Here is an 18,215-nt window from a genome sequence, read left to right as displayed (position 1 = left end):
TGATGTGTCACTTTATGTGGTAATAACTTTGGAATGTTTTTACCTATCCGAGCGATTCTGAGATTGTTTTCTCATGACATTTTGGACTTTGTTAGTGAAAAACTTTAGTCGATAAATTCAATATTTATTTGTGGGAAACACTGAAATTTTTAGAAAATTTGCAAACATTTTCATTTTTCTAAATTTAAATGTATCTGCTTGTAAAGTTGATAGTAATACCACACAAAATAGTTACAAGTTAACATTTCCCACATGTCTACTTTGTTTACATCATTTTTTGAACGTCCTTTTATTTTTCTAGGACGTTACATGGCTTACAACTTTACCAGCAATTTCTCAAATTTTTAAGGAAATTTCAAAAGGCTATTTTTTCATTGACCAGTTCAGTTCTGAAATGGTTTTGAGGGCCTTATATATTAGAAATACCCAATAAATCACCCCATTTCAAAAACTGTACCCCTCGAAGTATTCAAAACCGCATTTAGAAAGTTTCTTAACCCTTTAGGTGTTTCACATGAATTAAAGCAAAGTAGAGGTGAAATTTACAAATGTAATTGTTCTTTGCAGAAATTCAGTTCATTCATTTTTTTCTGTAACACATGTTTTACAAGAGAAACGCAACTCAATATTTATTGCCCAGATTCTGCAGTTTTTATAAATATCCCACATGTGGCCCTAGTGTCCTAATGGACTGAAGCACAGGCCTCTGAAGCAAAGGAGCACCTAGAGGATTTTGGGGCCTTCTTTTATTAGATTATAAGTTTGGCACCATGTCAGGTTTGAAGAAGTCTTGTGAAGCCAAAACAAAGGAAACTCCCCAAAAAAAGACCTGGTTTTGGTAACTATACCCGCAAGGAATTCATCTAGGGGTGTAGTGAGCATTTTGAACCCACAGGTGTTTCATAGACTTTATTAGAATTTGGACGTGAAAATGTTTTTTTTTAAATTTTTCCAATAGGATGTAGTTTTAGCAAAAAAAAATAATAATTAATTTCCACAAGGAATAAAGAAGAAAAAGCCCCTCAAGATTTGTAAAGAAACTTCTCCAGAGTACAGAAATACCTCATATGTTGTCATAAACTGCTGTTTGGGCACACGGCAGAGCTTAGAGTGGAAGGCGCGCTATTTGGCTTTTGGAGTGCAGATTTTGCTGGTTGGGTTTCTTGGCACCATGTCGTGTTTGCAACACCCATGTTGGACCAAAACAGGGAAAACTCCCCAAAAGTGACTCCATTTGAGAAACTACACACTTTGAGGAATTCATCTAGGTGTGTAGTTAGGATTTTGACCCCACAGATGTTTTATAGGTTTTATTAGAATTGGGTGGTGAAAATAAAAATTTATAATTTTTTTTACCAATAAGACGTAGTTTTATCTACATTTTTCATTTTCTCAACTTATAAAAGGAGAAAAACATTTGTAATGCAATTTCTCCCGAATACAGCGATACTCCATATGTAGTCATAAACTGCTGTTTGGGCACACAGTAGGGCTCAGAAGGGAAGGAGTGGCGTTTGGAGTGCAGATTTTGCTAGATTGGTTTCTGGGCGCTATGTCGCATTTGCAAAGTCCGTTGGACGAAAACCGTGAAAACACCCCCAGAAGTGACCCCATTTTGGAAACTACACTCAAGGTATTCACCTAGGAGTGTAGTGAGCATGTTAACCCTGCAGGTGTTTTCCAGAAATTAGTGCGCACTAGATGTTGCAAAATGGGAATTTTTCCATAGATATGCCAATATGTGATGCCCAGCTTGTGCCACTATGAAAAGACAATTCTCTAATTATTATGCTGTATTTCTCAGTTTTAGAAACACCTTACATGTGGCCCTAATCTTTTGCCTAGACATTCGATCAGGCTCAGGAGTAATAGAGTACTATGCGAAATGGAGTCTCAATTTGGTGACTTACAAAGTATTGGTTCACAATTGCAGTGGCTCGGATGTTAAATAATAAAAGAAACCCCTGAGAAATTACCCCATTTTGGAAACTACACCCCTCAAGGCATTTATTAAGGGGTGTAGTGAGCATTTTCATCCAATCAGGTCTTTTCCATAAATGATTGCGCTGCGGATGGTGCAAAGTAAAAATAGCAATTTTTCCCAAATATGCCATTTCAGTGGAAAATATGTTGTGCCACTGGAGACACACACCCCAAAAATTGTTAAAAGGGTTCTCTCTCGTTTGGAGATGCCATATATGTGGATGAAACTGCTGTTTGATCACACTTTAGTGCTGAGATGGGAAGGGGGGAGCGCCATTTGGCATTTGGAGCGTGGATTTTGCTTGGTAGTAGTTTTGTTTGGAGTATTACTGATATTTTAGTTTATAATGTGGGGGTACATGTAAGCTGGGCACATCAGGGGTATAGTCAGGTGGTATAATAATGGGGTGAAATAATCCTTAGGCCTAATTCAGACGAACGTGTTCGGTCCGTGATATACGGTCCTTGTGTCGGCCGCGTTTCCCGGACCGAACACACTGCAGGGAGACAACTGTCTCGTATTGTAATCATGTTTTCAGTACGGGACAGTAGTAACACGGAGCGGCAGTGACAACTAGCGTCATAGATAACTATGATGCTAGGAGCCTGGCTCCCTGCAGTCTGTTCGGTCCGGGAAATGCGGCCGACACACGGACCGTATATCACGGACCGAACACGCTCGTTGGAATTAGGCCTAAGATGTGTGTTACGCTGTGAAGCAATCCTTTCTGCACAGTCCAGTGTCGCACCGATGAATGATGTACTTACTTATCCCCCTTTTAGTCCACACTCTGCACCTTTGCAGTTTGGGGAATTTTGCTGGGAAGTGTTGTCCTGGTATAATACGGGCACCCTGGCTCCAGCAGATATGTTTGGGCCCTCCCCTTCCTGGTTCACTAATTTTAGTGCCTTGATAAATCGCCTCTTGAAACAGAAGAAATGTTCCCCACGGGCCTGCACAACTGCATATTTTTCTTTCCTGACTTTTTGCAGCCTTAACTCATTTGATTTTGTCATAGACGTAGTGGTATGAGGAGTGTATTTTTGCGGGATGAGCTATAGTTATTATTGGTACCATTTTGAGGTACATGCGACTTTCTGATCACTCTTTATCCTTTTTTTTTTTTTTTGGGGAGGCAATGTGACCAAAAAAACAGCAATTTTTATATTGTTTCTTTAGGTTTTTGTATATTACGCTCATCATTCGTCATAAATTACATGTTACCTTTATTCTGCGGGACAGTACGATTCTGGTGATCCCAAATTTATAACACATTTTTATGTTTTAAATTTTTTTGCACAATAAAATTACTTTTGTGAAAATGTATTTTTTCAATCGCCATATTGTAAGATCCATAACTTTTTCGTTTTTTAGTCGGCGGAGCTGTATGAGGGCTTGTTTTTTGCGAGACGAGCTATAGTTTTTATAGGTACCATTTTTGGATACATGTAATTAATTATTTTTTATCCCTTTTTTTTTATATTCAAGTTTTTGGAAGACAGAAAAAAACAGCAATTCTGGCAGTATTTTTTAGGGTTTTTTTTTACAGCGTTCACTGCGCGGGACGAATAATATAATATTTTTATAGTTCCGATCGTTACGAACGCGGCGATACCAAATATGTATGGTTTATTATTTGTTTTCAATAATAAATTAAGTGATAACCGAAAAATCTATTGTGTTTTAATTTATTACTTGAAGCTTATTTTTATTTTTTTTAGTCCCACTAGGGGACTTGAAGGTCCAACTGTTTGGTGTTCTAATACATTGCACTATCTACGTAGTGCAATGTATTAGAATTGTCAGTTGTTCACTGACAGCAAGCCGATCAGGATCCGCTACCAGGCGGGGCATAATTGTCTTCCGTAATGGCAGACAGGAGGCCATTGTTAGGCCTCCTGTTGCCATAGTAGCAGTTGGCAGCCTTGCCATCGTGTGGCAGGGCTGCAGATTTTCTACAAACCACTAATATGCAGCGATCGCTTTCGATTGCTGCATCTAAGGGGTTAATAGCAGGGCTTGGAGCTAGCTCCGGTTCCTGCCGTTGCAGTGGGGTGTCCTCTGTAACATACAGTGGACACCCACTGCTGATGACGCCGGCTCATCTTCTGAGCCGGAAGTTGAGCCGGCGCCATTTTGCCGATGGTACCGGAAGCTTTTTAGGCTCCGCCTCTGAGCGGGGAATAGGAGGCTTCCGTTGTTGGCAGACCAGGAGGCCAGTATTAGGCCTCCGGTTGCCATTGCAGCCACCGGCAACCCAGCGACCGGCAACCCAGCGACCACGTTGCTGGGGTGCCCGTGGTAACATGCTGCTATCTCTATTGAACGCAGCATCTGAGGGGTTGTAAAAGGGCTTGTATAATGGTGGATTTTACTTGCTTGTGTGAGTCACTAGGGTTATGCCTAGTTCCCCTACCTTTTCCTTATACTAATGCTAATCTACTTGCTTTGCTGCTACTCATGGGAATAAGACCGTACAATAAATACAATTGTATAGTAAATAAAGATTAATATTTATTACTAACAATAATCACACTTACATATAAAATACACAGAACACAGTAACTGATCACAGTATAGTATCAGTATAATCCAATACATATAACAAGTTAATATATACTGAGTATACTCACACTATATGTAGTACAGTATAACCACGGTATCACAAACCTACGTTATACCTCCATCCACTTACCTAAACATACATATGAATACAGTTACGTTACAATACACGCTCACTATTTCTGTCCCACTCCCTCCTAATATAACTTTCCCTATACACTAAGCGTTAAAGGAACAGTGTCATCACAAATTATTTTTTTATATGTTAAAGATGTTAGTGCTTTATTAAAAACGTTTATATTCATTTGTGTGTTTGTGTTTGACTTTTTCTTATTTTTACACTTTTTCTTCCCTATGGGGGCTGCCATTTTTTGTTCCATTTCTGTGTGTGTCGATTAACGACACATACAGACATGGAATACGGCAGCCACAGTCCCATAGGGACTGCGAACGGCTCCCGTCCCATTGACTGCAGTGTACGGCGTCTGTGTGGGAACTGCGCATGCGCCGCTCCCACACAGTCCTATTCGAAATTGGCGCCGTCCGGCGCCATTTTCCTGTGGACCGGAAGTCGCGGCCGGACAGTAATATTACTACTTCCGGTTGCGGCTTCCGGATTTGTGCACTTGCACCAGCGGCAGCAAACGGAGCGGACGGGCCGGAGGGAGCCGCGGCGGCAGGAGCAGGTAAGAGATTTCAATGTATGTTCGTGTTTGTGTGTGTTTACTACTGTATGTAAACCTACTACACTGTGGGTTAGCTCAAAAAATGGCGACACACAGTGTAGGAGGTTACATCGTTCAAACCCCTCGTTTATCCCGGCACTAGCCAGGATAAAGGAGGGGGGGATGCTGAGAGCTCACTAGAGCGAGGGCTTTTAACCCAATGTTGCAATGCTGCAATTTTGGGAACAGCTCCATCTAGTGACCAAAAATGGGTAGTATTATAAATTAGAAATAATTTATAATATTACATGGACTCGTGCAAAAAAATAAAAAAAATTTGAACAATGTTTAATCACCCACATACTAAATGTTTAATTTTTAAAAAAAAAACATGTTTTTCTGGCAACACATTCCCTTTAATACGGGATAAGGAGGAACAAGGGGAATGGGTTTCTGTGTACCTGGGGATGTGCAGGTCAAGGGTCACTGCAGGGTGCTTAGGGCAGCAAGGGTTCACAGGGATTTCAAGGGTTCACAGGGACTAAAAGGGTACACTGGGACTTCAAGGGTTACTGCAAATAGGAAGGGTTGCTGTATGCCAGGGTATAGCAGGTAAATAGTGGGGAAAGGGTTGAACAGGGAAGTGTTAGGGGGGAGAAGTTGGGAGCCGGGGAGCAGGAAACAAGAGAGAAGTGTGGGACAGTTTGTCCTTTAAAACTCTCTCGTACATATCTGGGTGACATCACATGCACGTGCAAGGGGGTAGGGCATGGGCTTTTGGCTACCTCATGGAATCTCATTACCTGGTGAGGGGGATGGAAGCAGTTGGAACTTCCTGCTTCCTCCCCAGAATCTCGAGGGGAAGGGAGGTAAGTTAATCAGTGGGAATGTCCTGTGGTACATGAGCGTATCACAAGATACATCCCCAATTACCTCTCTGGCCCCCTGCAGAGTAAGGAGACAGGCTTCTTTTGCATCTCACTCTCTGCTAATCCTATGACCAAGTCTGTGATTCTACAGACCTGGCTCCTGGGACATCAAGATATATATATATATTACACATACCCCCCCCCCCTCTCCATTGAAAGGGGACACTTCCCTTTACGGGAGTTAATCGGCCGGATCGGAGGCTAGCTCCCGTCCTGGCCGTTACATCAGTCTGAAAGCCCTGTCCGACAGCCGTATATATACGGCTGATGTCGGGAAGGGGTTAAGGAGAGATGATTCAATACAGTAGCTTCATTTGTGCGCTTTGTTTAACCGATAATTCACTTTTAACCCCTTCGCGCTCAGCTCAGTACTATTACGTCGCGTTGAGCTCATCATTCGCGCTCCGCTCAGTAATAGTACTGACCTGGGCTAACACGGCGCCATCTTTCCCTGGCGCGTGTTTGAGCTGTGATACCTGCTGTTTCCGACAGCAGGCTATCACAGCTCAGTGTGCAGGGACCGATCATGGTGGTCCCAGACGATTAACCCCTTAGAAGCCGCGTTCAATAGCGCTCGCGGCTTCTTAGGGGTTAAGCCACAATCGACGGCCCGCTACACGATAGCGGCCGGCGATGGCTACTATGGCAACAAGAGTCCTAACAATGGACTCTGGCTACGCCATCGATGGAAGCCTAGTGGGTCCTGACAAAGTCAGGACCCACTATGCTTGCAGTCAGCGAATAGCTGACAGCTTTCATACACTACACTACGCATGTAGTGCAGTGTATTAGAGTAGCGATCAGGGCCTCCTACCCTCAAGTTCCCTATTGGGACAAAGTAAAAAAGTTGTGTAAAAATAAGAAAATAAAAGTTTTAAAAGTGATAAATGTAAAAATCCCCCTTTTTCCCTTATCAGTCCTTTATTATTAATAAAAGTAAATAAATAAACAAATAAACTATACATAATTGGTATCGCCGCGTCCGTAACGGCCTGAACTATAAAATTATTTCGTTATTTATCCCGCGCTTTATTCTCATATAAGAAAATACCCATAAGCCATACCAGAATTATAATTTTTTTTTGTCACTTCACCTCCTATAAAAAGAGATCAAAAAGTTGCATGTACCTAAAAATGGTCCTGATCAAAACTACAGTTCCTTACGCAAAAAACAAGTCCTCGCACGGTTTTCTTGGTGGAAAAATAAAAAAAGTTATGGCTCTTAGAATATTTTATTGTGCAAACGCCATAAGACATAAAAAAAACTAAACATATGGTATCGCCGTAATAGTATCGCCCCGCAGAATAAAGTGAGTAAGTCATTTATAGTGCACGGTGAACGCTGTCAAAAAAATCTAATGGAAAACAATAGTAGAATTGCATTTTTTTAGTCACCACGCCTCTTAAAAATAGAATAAAACGGATCAAAACATCGCGTTCACCCCATGAAAACTACAATGAATTCCTCAAGGGGTCTAGTTTCCAAAATAGGGTCACTTTTGGGGGGTTTCCATAGTTTTGGCACCACAAGACCTCTTCAAACCGGACATGGTGTCTAATAAATTAAATTAATTAAATTTCACCCCTACTTTTCTCTAAATTCCTGTGAAACACCTAAAGGGTTAATAAACTTTCTAAATGCGGTTGTGAATACTTTGAGGGGTTTAGTTTGTAAAATGGGGTGTTTGATAGGGGTTTCTAATATATAGGCTCCTCAAAGCAACATCAGAACTGAACTGGAACCTAAAAAAAATAAAAAAGGAGCCAATACTTCTCTTCTACACCCCGATGTACAGTATGGCCATGTCCAGGATGCGTTATGAGGCAATACTTCGCTTCTTACATTATACGGATAATGAGCAGTGCCCACCCAGAGTTGACCCAAGTTTTGACCGTTTGTATAAACGGAGACCCCTATTAGACCGTTTCAATGCCCGGTTTCCCAACCATACACCCCCTGAATTGTATTTCTATTGATGAGTCCTTGGTAGATTTTAAAGGGCGGATTCAATTCTCCCAGTACCTGCCGAGTAAGAGGGCAAGGTATGGCGTGAAGATGTATAAGCTGTGGGAGAGTGCATCAGGGTATACTTACAAATTTAGGATATATGAAGAGAAGAACACCAGTATTCAGCAACCAGAATGCCCCCCCTTACTGGGAGTTAATGCAAAAATTGTGTGGGATTTGGTGCACCCACTGCTGGACCAGGGTTACCACCTCTACCTGGATAATTTTTATACCAGCGTCCCGCTCTTCAATTGCCTCGCTTACAGAAGTACTGCGGCATGCGGAACTGCTAGAAGAAATCTGACAGGCCCCCCTAAGACACTGCTTCGACAAACTACTCAGAAGGGGGAGATCAGGGCACATTCTAGCAGAAACATATTGTGTGTCAAGTACAAGACAAGAGAGATGTCCTTGTATTGACAACAATGCATGGCCACACCAGTACCCATTCACCTGTACGAGGTACCAGTACAGAGACCCCCAAACAAGACTGCATCCTGGCTACAATAGGTACATGGGAGGGGTGGACTTGGCAGATCAAGTCCTGAAGCCCTACAGCACCATGCGGTGTGGTATAAGAAGCTGGCCGTGCACGTTATACGGATGGAATAGTACAAGGTGTACGTGCTACGTCGATGTGCAGGCCAGACGGGAACTTTCCTGGAATTTCAAGAGGTGGTTATCAAGAACCTAATCTTTAGGGACCAAAAAGGGGGACACCCAGTACTTCTGGCCACACGCATCGTACCAGGGCAACACTTTCCAGGAGAAGTTCCCCAAGCTGGCAAGAAGGGAAAAAGTCAAAAGCGGTGCAAAGTCTGCTACAAGAGGGTAGGTCACAATATACCAATGCGACACGTGTCCCGAAAAACCAGGGCTCTGTATGAAAGAGTGTTTTAAAATTTATCATACATCCCTTGATTTTCAATTTACCACAGTTTTACTTACCCTGATACACTCCGCACAGCTTATCCCTCTCATATTTCCCTTCTGAGCCCTGCTGTGTGCCCAGGCAGCTGTTAACAGCCACATGTAGGGTATTGCCGTCCCCAGGAGAACCCACATTACAGTTTATGGGGTGTATATCTCCGTTGGCACATGCTAGGCACAATATATCGGACACTGAAATGGCATATGTATTGCAAATCTCACTCTGCACCATCTGGTCCGCATTATCTTTTAAACAATACCTGTGGGGTCAAAATGCTCACTACACCTCTAGATGAATGCCTTAAGGGGTGTCGTTTTTAAAACAGGGTCACTTCTCGGGGGTTTCAACTGTACAGGTACCTCAGGGGCTTCTGCATACAGGACTTAGCACCAGAAAATCCCCAGTAGGCCAAATGGTGGTCCTTTCTTTCTGAGCCCTCCCATGGGCCCAAACGGCAGTTTATCACCACAAATGGGGTATTGCCACACTCAGGACAAATTGGGCAACAAAATGGGGTATCTTATTCCTTGTGAAAATAAGAAATTTTGTGGCAAAACTACATCTTATTGGAAAAAAATCAAAAAATGTTTAATTCACAGCCCAATGTGAAAAAATTGTGAGGTCTAAATGGTCACAACACCCATGAATGAATTCCTTGAGGGGTGAAGTTTCCAAAATGAGGTCACTTCTGGTGGGTTTCCATTGCTTTGATACCGCTGGGGTTCTGCAAATGCGACATTACACCCGAAAACCAATCCAGCAATATCTGGACTCCAAAGAACACATAGCACTCCTTTCCTTCTGAGCCCGCCCACGGGCCCAAACAGCAGTTTATCACCACAAGTGGGGTATTGCCACACTCAGGACAAATTGGGCAACAAAATGTGGCATTTTGTTCCCTGTGAAAATAAGAAATTTTGATAAAAAATGGCATCTTATTGGAAAAAATGTCATTTTTTTAATTTCACAGCCCAATTCAAATACGTGCTGTGAAAAAACGGTGGGGTCAAAATGGTAACAACAACCATAAATGAATTCCTTGAGGGGTGCAGTTTCCAAAATGGGGTCAATTTTGGGGGATTCCTACTGTTTTGGCACCTCAACACCTCTTCAAACCTGGCATGCTGCCTAAAATATATTCTAATAAAAAAGAGGCCCCAAAATGCACTTGGTGATCCATTGCTTCTGGGGCTTGTGTTTTAGTCAATGAGCGCACTAGAGCCACATGTGGGACATTTCTAAAAACTGCAGAATCTGGACAATACATATTTAGTAGTGTTTATCTGGTAAAACCTGCTGTGTTACAGAAAAAAATTTGAATAAAATTGAAATTCAGCAAGAAAAATGATATTTGCAAATTTAACCTCCACTTTGCTTTAATTCCTGTGAAAGGGTTAAAAAACTTTCTAAATGCTGTTTTGAATACTTTGAGGGGTCTAGTTTTAAAATGGGGTGTTTCATGGGGGTTTCTAATACATAGGCCCCTCAAAGCCATAACAGAACTGAACAGGTACCTTAAAAAAAAGGCTTTTGACATTTTCTTAAAAATATGAGAAATTGCGGTTTATGTTCTAAGCCTTGTAACGTCCAAGAAAAATAAAAGAATGTTCAAAAAACGATGGCAATCTAAAGTAGACATATGGGAAATGTGAACTAGTAACTATTTTGGTTGGTATAACCATCTGTTTTACAAGCAGATGCAATTATTTTCTCTAAATTTTGCAATTTTTCACAAATAAACACTGAATATATCAACCAAATTTTATCACTAACATATAGCCCAATGTCTCACGAGAAAACAATCTCACAATCGCTTGGATAGATTTAAGCATTCCGACGTTATTTCCACATAAAGTGAAATATGTCAGATTTAAAAAAATATGCTCTGAGCCTTAAGGCCCAAACTAGGCTGCATATTTAAGGGGTTAATCAAATTTCTAATAAAATAAATCTGAAATGTCAGGTACTGGAGGTATATAATCATATCAGTGTCCACCTTGATCTCCAAATCTTTTTCGAATTTCTTGATTGTAAGGATTCTGTTTTCCAAAAATGTGCGGTTGTTTTTGTAATACCTCTTCCCATATCAGATCGGCTCCAATTGCTGATGCAACCTGAAACAAAATAGAGAGTAAAGTATTTTGTTCTGTTTTTGTTGTGTCCCTGTCAAGAATCAGTGTTACACAAGTTAAATAATATAGGCCTCAATGGTCAGTTGCAGTATCTATCATCAGAGGAAATTATTCTGAAACTGCCTTACAGCTATGCAGAGCAAGAGCATATACACTATTAGCTATTAAAAGGTAGACCCTGTATTTATTGTGTCTATCTACATAGAGACTACTGGATGGGTCCACAGATGCTCCTGAAGTGCAACACAGCTGCAAGCTAGTTAACCATGAAATCTGGTTAAGTCAAATGTCTTCTTTATGCATAATGATAATGTCATCATAACCCCTGCATGGGTTCTAGAAATACATAAATTGGAAAAAACAAACAAACACACAGGTCCATCAAGTTTAACCTTTCTCAGTCAATTATTCATCATTCATTGCTCGATTACTTCTAACCATTAATGCCATTTGTCCTTATCTGGGAACAACAGACCTGAGTGGGCACCTTAAGCGCGTAAGGAGTGCACAGTCTTTGCCCTATAAGAAACTACTGAAAAAGTAGGGAAAACGAAGGGACATGCACATCAACATAATATCAAACGAAGCAAAGTTTTATTTACGCCAAAAGGACCAAAAAAATTTAAAACATTGTATACAAAGATACATACAGTGATCTGCAAGGATACACTGTAAGGTGTGTAGAAGCCCCATGCAGGATTATCTGTGAAGAACCAATAAGTACTCTACCTCAATACGTATAACAAGTCATACAATATGATCAAAACATCACAATGTGACATTCAATACAATGAGGCACATACCCAAAACCAGCATACAAATCCGTAGTCAGTATGAGTCTGCCAGGGGGACTTAGTTAAGCATCTAGCCCTCTTTTAAATGTTCTGAGTGTGTTCACAAAGGGCAGATAACGCTGTAAAAAAAAAAAAGCACACAGCGTGTCCGCCCTGTATGCTGCAGGGAATTCCGGACGAATAACTGCACAAAATTGTGGTGCAATTTTTGGGCCGGAATGTCCGCTGCAGAAGATAGCAGGTAAAAGAAAAACGCCTGCCACGTTTCATCCCGTGAGGCCGCTGCAGCCAATCACAGGCATTACATGGGGTAAAACGTCATCCCTGGAGGCAGGGTTGGACGCAGAAGCAGAGAGTTCTGGGTAAGTATAACCTTTTGAGTTGCGAATTTTCAAAGAATTGCAGCTTTTTCGCTAAAAAATCGCATCTGCTATTTGTTGCGGGTTTTTACTTCCCCATTGAATTTAATGGGGATAACCCGCAACAGAAAGTCAGCGATTCCGCAGCATAAATTGACTTGCTGTGGATTAAAAAAACACACTGCAGGTCAATATATAAATGGAGCTTCTAACTGCAAGAAATCTCCTGGTTGAGCAAAGGATTGTGCAAGGTAAAATCCAACATGCCAAACCCTGATTCCCCAAAAGCAGAGAAGATGGAGTACAGACGAGCTGTCTTTATATTAGACTGTCATCACATCCTGTTAAGATTAGTGGAACCTTCTGTCAATTATGTACTCTTTCTGTTCACATCTTGCTATGTGAATGCATTTGGCATATGCATCGGTAAAGTTCCTGGTGCAAATGCATAACTATAGGCCTTCATTCACCACATGAAGGCCAGAAGAGTGTCCTTTTGACCTCCGTCAGTGTTTATTTACTGTATGGGGAAGTGCTGGCTTCACAGTGGTATACGTGGGGGAAAACCTCTGTTTACAAAACCTCTACTAAGCAGGTGCCTCCACCAGCCCTGATACGGCCCTGCAAATTAGTATACATTAGTAACTACTATTAACAGCATATTTTTTTTATTCTAATAACATGCAGCATGTTAAATTCTTCCAATATTTTTGTGCTTATTATTAGTAGCTTTTTCAATACAATATTTATTGTACTTCAGCTTTAATGATTCTCTGAAATGATTAACATTTACTATTTTAATAAAATTATAGATTGGAACTAAAAATGTAGCAAGTATTAACCATTTTATGAGAATGTGCAAAGATGTTGGTTAGCACTGATGCCGTGCAGCGCTGGGGTCCTGGGTTCAAATCCAACCAAGGACAACATCTGCAATGGAGTTTGTATGTTCTCCCTGTGTTTGCGTGGGTACTCCCGTTTCTTCCCACAACCCAAAAACATACCAATAGGGAATTTAGATTGTGAGCCCCAATGGGAACAGTAAAAGAGGACCTCTGTACAGCGCTGTAAAAGTAACTGAAATAATAAATAAATAATAAATAAACGTTGCTGACTAAAATACAAATAGTCTATGGAAGATATTGAAAGAGCAGTAGACTCTGAATCAATAGAAACACTAATCATAAATATGAATGACAAATGACAGAATAAATAGATATTGGACTATCTATTTCCCTGATGCATAAATATGAATACTTGTAGAAGAAGTCGAGACTATTGGAGACCACTATAACGACTTTAATGGAATTTAGAAAGGGCTGCCATCATTCCTTGTCTTCTTGGACGGTCTTGACTTGATGAACTGGCATACAGTATAGGGAACATAAAAAGCTATAAAAATTTGGGGGAGCTTAGGTGTACCACAATCCTATCACAAAACTACAAGTTCAACATTGCTTATACTTTTGTTAACGCAATCATGGGCCAAAATATATTAGACTGAAATTTGTAATGGGTATGTCAACCGATACCCGCCCTCCAGTGATTTATCCAGTTTCCAAATCATAGGTGATAGATATATATATCTGAGAGAAAAGATGACACAAGAGACCATGCTTGTATGCTCAAAATCCTTCTCTTCTTCTCTCCTCTTTATTGATCCAAACAAGTATATAAGTATAATGACAGGAAAGGTGTAGGCTTTGGTTTCAGCCAATCATCTACAATATGATAATGACTCTGATTCAGCCAATGAGAATATTTCAATGCATTATAATAATTCTTCACCCTCCAAGCCCCAGGTGGCCTGAACCTTGTCCCATGGGAAGACACACATTTCAGAGACACAAGTTAATTTGTCTCCTTCTTATCTCACTAGAGAATGGAGACTGCAGATAAGTTTAAATCATTTAAACAGAGGGCTGAATCCCCTTCCCTCATGGTAAACAATGTCATTGTTCATTCGGCCAAGGCTATTTGATCTGCTCCTTACAAGAGTAATAAAACATTCAATACAAGAACACATAACAGAATTGCTTCAGGACATCTGCTGACATTTACTTTTTACTTATTAATCTCAAGATGGCTCCTTCAGGCCAAAAGATGTATTCCAATGATCAAAAATGGACGCCTACCATACAAAATGGAGTCCATGCAAAATGTTCTCTTTTAAACATATTATAATCACTTTTACACTTTACATCACAATGTTAAACTAAAAAAAATAACTTAGATGCAGGTACCACTATATCCAAGTGGCCTAATAAGGAAATGCTCATGTTAAAATCCACTTGCAGGTTCAATGGCACCCATGGTCACCTCGTGATGGTCTACAGTTTCCATTTAAAAAAAAATGGAGGGTGATAAAAGGAAGGTTTTTTTTATTAAAGGGATTTATAATGTTAGCTTACTCACTTCTCTAGGTTGTTACTTTAAAGGGGTAGTATCTGATTAGATAAACATGACTGCTTTCTTCCAAAGACCGTGCCACTCTTATCCATGGTCTGTGTCTAGTATTCACTTGAATGAGGCTGCGCTGCAATACCAGACAAAGCCCATGGACAGGAATGACACTGTTTCTGGCAGAAAGCAGACATGTTTTTCTACTCTTATACAACTCCTTTAAATTGATAATCTAAAGAAGTTTGTAAACTTCTGGTTGCATCCAGTCAACCAAAAGGGTTTTTTATTGAAGCAATATTTTAATTTTTCTAAGGAGCATCCCATCTTTCTGTAATGCCATAAACATTCCATAATTTATCAATTGAGCATGCATTTACATATAATTCCATATGTTACAGTACCTGATTGGGATGAAATCCATCTACTGGTTCAAGCAGTTCCCACGGGTTTCCTCCCAAACGTTCCCATTTTTCACTTACTGATCAAAAAAAATAAATGTAATTTTAAATTGAGGCTTGCTTGATATTAAAATATTACATGAATGAGTAAATGAAAAGTTATTTAAATGTTTCTCAATGTATTGGTCAACTCATCTCCCTACATACACCAATGTATAATAAAAGTGGATCTTTAGGCTCATTACCTGATAATCATTTTGGAACTGATGGTTTATTATTTTGTAGTTTATAATCATTCTGTCTTTGCTACACTGAACGTCAGATCTCCATGCACTGACATTCTGGTTTGTTGTTTTTTTACATACAAAGCAGCCTATGTGAATAAAACTGCAGTGTAAAGCATGAGATAGCGCAGCAGCCTGAGGATCTAATGAAATGGGAGTTGAATTTTAGGCTCAGAATTCCTTCAGACAATATAGATAATATCTACTGATCTTAAAGGGCTTGTCCAGAATTAGAAAAAAAAAAAGGTATGTTGTCAAGAAACAGCACTATGTTTCTCCATGGGCTGAGTCTGGTATTGCAGCTCAGGACTGTTCACTTGAATGGAGCTGAACAGCAATACCATCGTGCCCTGGCAAGATGGACAATAATAGCAAACTTTATTATTTAATCAAATAACTATGGCTATAGGATAGATTTACTCATGATACACGTGCACAGTTATTAGATGAGTGATGGATTGTTAGGATTTTATACATATATCTCACAAATACTTTGATATATATTTATTATCAATTTATCAATGCATTGGTCACTTTATTATATATGAAATGAATTATTATAACATTGTATGTTTATATATAATTATGGTTGTACACTTTCTTGATTGATTAATGATGATGATATGATGTAATGGACTTTTTGCTATATTTAGTTGAGACACAACACTTTGCATCTGCTGAGGAAAGGTCCATTGTTGAGCTGAAACATTGCATGTTCACATGTGGTGATAAATAAACCTACAAGTTTTTTCATGTTTGAAAAATAAGTCTTTTTGCGGTTTCCTCTTTTTGGTTTTATCTGGACTGCAATGCCAGACAAATCCTATGGACAGGAAAAAAAACAGACCTTTTTTTTTTTTTTTCTCCTAATCCTGGTCCCCATTAACTTTTCCCTATTGGGGCAGATCTAGAAAGCATACAATTTGCCAACTAAAAAAAATATCTACCCCGCTTGCTGCGCCTTTCTTAAAGAGGCTCTGTCACCAGATTTTCAAACTCCTATCTCGTATCTGGGCGTTGTGAATGGAAGTGTATGATGCTGACGAATCAGCATCATCCACTTCTCTTCGTTACCACCCAGCTTCTGGCAGTGCACAGACACACAACGTGTTCTCGAGAGATCACGCTGTGACGACACTTCCTGCCCCAGGTCCTGCATCGTGTCGGACGAGCGAGGACACATCGGCACCAGGCGACAGAGGCTACAGTTGATTCTGCAGCAGCATCGGCGTTTGCAGGTAAGTCAATGTCTCGAGAACACGCTATGTGTCTGTGAACTGCCAGAAGCGAAGAGAAGTGGATGATGCTTATTCGTCAGCATCATACACTTCTATTCACAACGCCCAGCTAGTAAAACAAGTAAAAACGCCCAGATGTACACACACAATACACGCCCAGTTGTACTTAACTTTAAATACGCCCAGTTGTACATAAGAAAGGCTCATTTGCATAAATATAAAAATGCTCATAACTTGGCCAAAAATGCTCGTTTTTGAAAAAAAAAACACGTTACTGTTATCTACATTGCAGCGTCGATCTGCTGCAATACGAGATATTGGTTTGAAAATCTGGTGACAGAGCCTCTTTAAAGTTGAAATTTCCTGCGGGAGAGATGGAGCAGGGAGAGCGGGATTCCTTTATACAAGGCATCCATACCAAGCCAGAAGACTTGACTGCAAAGGAAAGGCTTCAAACACAGAACTGCCTACTCTACCTGCTCAATCTCACACCTGGAGTTTTCACCTTCAAGCAGGGGTGGCAAGTATGGTATGACTGAAAGTACATATTATAATAGTGTGTCTCACTATTATTTAGCTATGATCTATGTTAGCTTATAATATATTCTCTTTGCCAATAAACAGTGAAATTATGTTTTTTACCTCCTAATTGTCATGTTCTTCGTGAATGAGTCCAAGGGGCTTGCCTATCTCTAAAATAGTATGCTGGGTGGAGCTTGTAGAGTCGTTTATTCTGGGCTTTGACGAATGACAGGTTTATAAACCAAACAATGTTGCTTGAGGCACTTACAAAGTATTTACTGCAATTCACCACTATTATATTTTATATAATAGTCTCTATAATAATCTGTAGGGCTGTGGTGAATTGCAGTAAATACTTTGTAAGTGCCTCAAGCTACATTGTTTGGTTTATAAACCTGTCATTCGTCAAAGCCCAGAATAAACGACTCTACAAGCTCCACCCAGCATACTATTTTAGATATATTGCCCATATCACTGGTGGTTTAGAAGTATTGTATTTACTAACATGGTGACAATGGCCACCTCATAATGGACTGTCGGCAACTGTCATACCAAGGAGGCACAAAGTCATTTCTTGATCTTCCCCAAGATGCTGGAAATTACACTATTAGCAATTCTGTACAGAAAATTTGTTGTAGTCTTATCCTTTATAATTCACTGTTTTTTATGATATTTTATTTGTGCTCCCACAAAGTATTTTGAAATTTACAATTCACTGATTGTGACTAATGAGTAAAACTTTTACATTTTATTGAATAACTCGCTAAAATCAGGAGTAAAATCACCACCATGAAAAGAGCCCACCGTGCTAGGTTAAAAAATTATTAAATATACTTCATTAACTGATTCATTTGCGAACCCTCCTAGAATGGGTATGTTAGAGTATATGGGATCAAAAAGCGTTTAACCATTGGTGTTACAGTGAATGGAATCCTGCACAACACCGGATTCTGTAGTTACCGCTCCTATAAACCCCAGTGCTGGGGTCACCCAACAATAGCGCTGT

General features: G+C 40.1%; 1 protein-coding gene across 1 annotated transcript in view; it reads right to left on the bottom strand.

Annotated features, from left to right (window-relative positions):
* Positions 1–10,988: 10,988 nt before the first annotated feature.
* AOAH (acyloxyacyl hydrolase) overlaps positions 10,989–18,215 on the bottom strand; it is a 277,584-nt gene continuing 270,357 nt past the window's right edge. Inside the window, exons 20-21 of the mRNA XM_075828561.1 lie at positions 15,169–15,245; positions 10,989–11,193 (exon numbers count right to left, since the gene is read on the bottom strand). Coding sequence (XP_075684676.1) covers positions 11,065–11,193; positions 15,169–15,245 — 206 coding nt within the window. The 3' untranslated portion in view covers positions 10,989–11,064. The remainder of the gene's footprint in view (positions 11,194–15,168; positions 15,246–18,215) is intronic.

The sequence above is a fragment of the Rhinoderma darwinii genome, chromosome 5, assembly GCF_050947455.1.
Source record: "Rhinoderma darwinii isolate aRhiDar2 chromosome 5, aRhiDar2.hap1, whole genome shotgun sequence".
Classification (NCBI taxonomy): Eukaryota; Metazoa; Chordata; class Amphibia; order Anura; family Rhinodermatidae; genus Rhinoderma; species Rhinoderma darwinii.
This window is presented reverse-complemented; position numbering and strand designations above follow the sequence as displayed.